Raw genomic sequence first — 5,513 nt, forward strand, 5'->3', positions numbered from 1 at the left:
GTGATAGGTAGCCTTATCTAGGGTCTACTGGTGTGTAAAGTAAGGCTGGTCAAGGAGTGAATTGGTGTTTTTCTGATTTGTTTTGACCTCCAATTTACTCCTTGACCAGCCTTACTTTACACACCAATATACCCCACATAAGGCCACATATCACCACCGTATTAGTAACCCCCGGAAAGCTTGTACTCCAACCTTTCCAAAGAGTCTAAGAACACCTCAAACCGATTTCGTTTGCTATCTCAAACATCGACTGAAAGTCACCCCATTGCAAATGTTCAAACTCTAGCCAAAATGTCGTGTTTAACAAAAAAAATTTTATTAAAGGTTGTGTTTCACAAATTTTTTTTTTAAAGGTGGTGTTTGGAAAAAAAAGTTTTTAAAAGGTTGTGTTTGACAAAAAACCCTAATAAATATTTGTGTTGATTATGTTCTAAATTATACATAAAGATAATTTTTTTTGTGAGACCGTTCTTTTTTATGACCGCAATATTTTCTCAATTTTTAAGTCACAAACACTTCAACTATTTTTAAGTTGATCCCAAAAATTTGTAAATATTACTTTGTAGGGTAATTTAGTTACTTGTAATGGTCTCATTCAAAATAAACAGTGTTATATTAGAAATAGTCAAAGTTTCGGTGTTAATGTTGTATTTTTTTTTATCATAGAAAATTATTTATAATTGATATACACCTCCCTAAATAGGCTTTTACTTTTTTTTGGTGGGGCACTAACTCAATTATCATTCAATGTGTGTTTTTTTAGTAAGAATTATCCGTCAAGACGTCAATATTGTATTGTAATTTGTCACTAAGAAAAGATTATATAATCAAATACAAAATATAAATTAATTGTAAAAATGGCTCATGAAATAAAATTTAATGTTTTATGTAGTCTTTTAAAATTTAATGTGACATGGCAAAATTAAATGTGACATGGCAAATTAAATGTTACATGGCAATATCATAATCCACATATTATCAAACTATATTGTATAGATTGATAATATGTGGATTATGATATTGCCAAGTAACATTTAATTTGCCATGTCACATTTAATTTTGCCTTGTCACATTTGTCATGTCATATTTAATTTGTCATGTCACATTAGCCTTTTAATTTTTATTGTATAGATAAAATTTAATGTTTTATGTAGTCTTTTAAAATTTAAACTATATTGTATAGATTGATAATATGTGGATTATGATATTGCCATGTAACATTTAATTTGTCATGTCACATTTAATTTCGCCTTGTCACATTTACCATGTCACATTTAATTTGCCTTGTCACATTAGCCTTTTAATTATATTTTATAGATTTTTTGCTCTGCCCTACCATTAAGACACATTTCAGGAAAACCCTAATATAAAAAGTTTAAGGAATCTGTTTTAGAGTAAGATAACCCAATCCAACTTAGAAAAGGCCTAGACAAACAAACCCAAATAGAGATAGACTCGGTAATGTCCGTATACAAATACACCTAACACCCTTTGAACTCTCACTCCTCCTCCTCCGCCGTCAAAACCATGAATTCCACCATGAAGCTCCGCAGTCAACTCCACACACCATTCCTCACACCCTCCAACAACCCAACCCACCGCCGCACCACCCTCAACCGAACCAATGTCACCTTCCCTCGCACCGTCACCCGCATGTCCTTAACCCAAGACGGACCCACCCTCGCCGTCGTCGGCGTCACCGGCGCTGTCGGTCAAGAATTCCTCTCCGTCCTCTCCGACCGCGACTTCCCTTACCGGTCAATTAAAATGCTAGCCAGTAAGCGGTCAGCCGGAAAAGAGGTGATTTTCGAGGGAAGAAGTTATGTTGTGGAGGAACTTACTGCTGATAGTTTTGATGGGGTTGACATTGCTTTGTTTAGCGCTGGTGGTGGGATAAGTAAGCAGTTTGGACCGGTGGCGGTCGAGAAAGGGACGGTGGTTGTTGATAATAGTTCGGCGTTTAGGATGGTTGATGGAGTTCCGCTTGTTATTCCTGAAGTTAATCCTGAGGCTATGCATGGTATTAAATTGGGGACTGGTAAAGGTGCTTTAATTGCTAACCCTAATTGTTCTACTATTATTTGCTTGATGGCTGCTACTCCTCTTCATCGCCATGCTAAGGTTTCAATTCTATTTCCGTCTCATTCATTTGTTTATCTTTCTCGCAATGAATGAATATAGAATTAGACAAAATGATGGGTTGCTTTGCTATTTGATGAGCTTTTGATGCTTAGGAAAATGCTGAATTGGGTTCAAAACAAAATGTTGTGTTAGCGACCGTAACTGGTCAAGGTTTATCGGTGTTTAACCTATGTATAGTGTACTCACTCCGTCCCGGTCATTTGTTGTCCTATTCCATTTTGGGTGTCTCAGTCAATTGTTGTTCTTTCTATTTTAGGATTGCATCTGATGAGCAATTTGGTCCTTTACACTCAATTTGGTCCACTTGTCATTTAATAATTGGTTCCCTCTTCTTTCCTTAGTCTTGGTGCCAAAACCAAAGAACAACAATTGACTGAATGGAGGGAGTATATATCCAGCCTTGTTGAGACTGATGTTAGGTTATGAAGGTTTTATGAACTTTTTGGCTCTTTTCCGAACTACCGATGTTAGAACTGTGTATGAGGAAACCATTCAGGGGATGCTTCAATATCTCTAGAGTTTCGGACTGTATCTCATTGCTAAACTTTGTTAGTTTTTTCCTGCGATTTTGTCGATCATTTTGATGAGGTCCAAATAAAACATACTCCCTCTGTCCGGTCTTTTGTTTACCTATTTCATTTTGGGGTGTCTCAGTAAATTATTTACCTTTCTATTTTAGGAATGCCTTTGATGGACAATTTGATCCTCCACACTCAATTTAGTCCCCTTGTCATCCAATAATTGGCCCTCCTCTTTCCTTAGTCTTTGTTCTAAAAACAAAGGAAAAATGACTGGAACGGAGGGAGTACTTATTGCCGTCATCAGCTGAGTAAAGCTGTTGGGTAATAGGCGACAATTTACATGTATTTAGTATTTAATGCAAGACTGAGGATGACATAACAGCACTTTGCTTTTCTGTATGTATAGTGGATATTGAGTTTTTGAAATCTGATGTTTCTGAATGTCAATACCATTAGACAATCACGCTTACTCTAATGAATGTAACTAACAATGACAACCTGTTTCTGATTCATTATTCTCATGGTCTTATTTGATTTGGTTCTTCAGGTTACACGCATGGTAGTGAGTACATACCAGGCAGCTAGTGGTGCTGGCGCTGCTGCTATGGAAGAACTTGAGCTGCAAACCCGTGAGGTTTTCTTATAATTCTGTCTCAATTATTTTACCTCTTCACCTCGTCTTGAATATGTCCATTTTAAGCAACAATGTTTAACCTTTCATTGTTGAATTTCAAGGTTTTGGAAGGGAAGCCTCCAACATGTAACATCTTCAGTCAACAGGTATACTTGTATCATGTATACTTGTATCATGTATGTTAGATTATTGTCCCTTTTTCTTATCTCAATATCTTAATAATTTTTTAAAATGCAGTACGCCTTTAATTTATTTTCGCACAATGCACCAGTCATGTCAAATGGGTACAATGAGGAAGAAATGAAATTGGTCAAAGAAACAAGGAAAATATGGGTAAGTATATTTGTTGACACAGTACTTTTTGTTTTCGCTATGGTGTCTTTTCTATTGCTAGTGGTGGTTGAATGTAAATTTTTGTTGTCTCTTCGCTAAAAGTACTTGCATCTCTATGAATTATCCCAAGTTTGTGAAATTGACGAAATAACATTGTTCTGTTTTTATTGTAGAATGACATTGATGTCAGAGTGACTGCTACATGTATAAGAGTTCCCGTCATGCGTGCACATGCTGAAAGTGTCAACCTTCAGTTTGAGAAACCCCTTGACGAGGTACACATTTACTATCTCAATGATTGGTGTTCTTGTTTCTTCACATTCAATGTCTGTTTTCTTACTTGTTGGGTTATTATGATGTATTTAATTGTTTATAAATTGCAAAAAGTCCAGTGGGAAGCTTTAGTTTGTATGGCAAACACTAAAATAGAGTTCCGAAATTCTGCAGATGTAACTACAATATAACTACAATATAGAGCATTAGACTTGTAAAAAGTCCAGCTGAGTAAAAATTGAATAAAACAAAATTACTCACTCAACTATAGCATTTCTTATGAATTATTGATGTGAAGTTGGCTTAATTTTGGATATTATGGGTCATCCATAAACATCTCTATGTTTCGAATAGAGAGACAAGGCTGCACACATTGAACCTTGCTTACTCTGCTAGAGGTGGTAGCCTGAGTAAAATGCTGTTATGCATGTTAGTGAGTCCTTGAAGGAAAGCAACTATGAAAATTGCCATAATTCCTTAAGGTATAGAATCACACCTCTCTTCTAGATTTTGCCACACCAAGGATATGAGTATATGCCTCCAGCACCCGAGACCTTGTAGTTGCTGAGGACAGAATCACTGCTTTTGAACATTTTTTCTTACACAGAGTGCCTAGTAAAGATAATAATTGTTTGCCACTCATGAAAGTAAAATTATGAAGCGTAAGAGTTAAGACTAGTTAACAATGCTTTTTACGATAGGTTCCGTCTTCAACAATGAAAAAAATGTCTTAGTCACAAATCGGTTTTCTTCCCTTTCTCCATGAATCAATAATTTGCTGATTGCTATAGCAAAGTTAATGCACTCTCTGACGATATTAACTTCCACGGACACTAGCCTCGTATTTTGAAAGACAATGGGGCAAAATGGAGGGAGGGAGGGTAGAGAAAGGGTTAGATTTATTCTAATTTGCCATATCTTACCATCATGGTCATCCACGGATGGCTGATATCAAACAATTTTATGAAAGAATGTAAGTTTGAACTCTTTGAAATCTACTATATTTTAGGACACGGCTAGGGAGATCCTTAAGAATGCTCCTGGTGTGGTGGTAATTGATGATCGTGCATCAAACCATTTCCCTACTCCCTTGGAAGTATCAAACAAAGATGATGTTGCTGTTGGTAGGATAAGACAAGATGTCTCTCAGGACGGAAACACTGGGTATGTGTCTTTTATTCCATATTCGTTGAAAAATAAACCTGATGCCTAAAGTATCTCTCACCTTTATATATGCCATCTCCATTAATAATGCTTGTAAACTGTGATGCCTACAGATTGGACATTTTTGTTTGCGGTGACCAGATTCGCAAGGGAGCCGCCCTTAATGCTATCCAGATAGCTGAGATGCTGTTGTAGACTTGAAAACTGTTTTTTGTTCCTTGTATTCTTTGAGTTGAGCCAATTTACGCGGTTGTTAGCAAACCACTTAATGCCACAAAGTGTCCTGAAAATAATTTTGCAATCAGCGATCTGTACCATGCAGTTTTGTACTATAAAGTACACCTTTTTTGATGTATGGATGTCAGCATGTCACTATTAATGATATTCGTCACTCTCTGTTGTCAGTTTGTCACGGTGCATACTGTCGATGTTGATAGCATTCTGGT

General features: G+C 36.4%; 1 protein-coding gene across 1 annotated transcript; it reads left to right on the forward strand.

The window, feature by feature from the left end:
* The first annotated feature begins 1,406 nt into the window (after positions 1-1,406).
* Positions 1,407-5,513, forward strand: LOC141637968 (uncharacterized). Its single transcript, XM_074447403.1, has 7 exons — positions 1,407-2,121; positions 3,211-3,297; positions 3,399-3,443; positions 3,535-3,630; positions 3,804-3,905; positions 4,913-5,067; positions 5,181-5,513. The coding sequence occupies exons 1-7, from the start codon at positions 1,528-1,530 to the stop codon at positions 5,260-5,262; spliced, it is 1,161 nt and encodes a 386-aa protein (XP_074303504.1). The 5' UTR covers positions 1,407-1,527; the 3' UTR covers positions 5,263-5,513.

Source organism: Silene latifolia, unplaced genomic scaffold, assembly GCF_048544455.1.
Source record: "Silene latifolia isolate original U9 population unplaced genomic scaffold, ASM4854445v1 scaffold_159, whole genome shotgun sequence".
Lineage (NCBI taxonomy): Eukaryota > Viridiplantae > Streptophyta > Magnoliopsida > Caryophyllales > Caryophyllaceae > Silene > Silene latifolia.

Coding starts and splice junctions, on each gene's coding strand:
- LOC141637968 (XM_074447403.1), top strand. CDS start 1,528: ATGAATTCCACCATGAAGCTCCGCAGTCAACTCCACACACCATTCCTC. Junction 3,906..4,912: donor TTGAGAAACCCCTTGACGAG/GTACACATTTAC, acceptor ACTATATTTTAG/GACACGGCTAGGGAGATCCT. Junction 5,068..5,180: donor TCTCAGGACGGAAACACTGG/GTATGTGTCTTT, acceptor TGATGCCTACAG/ATTGGACATTTTTGTTTGCG.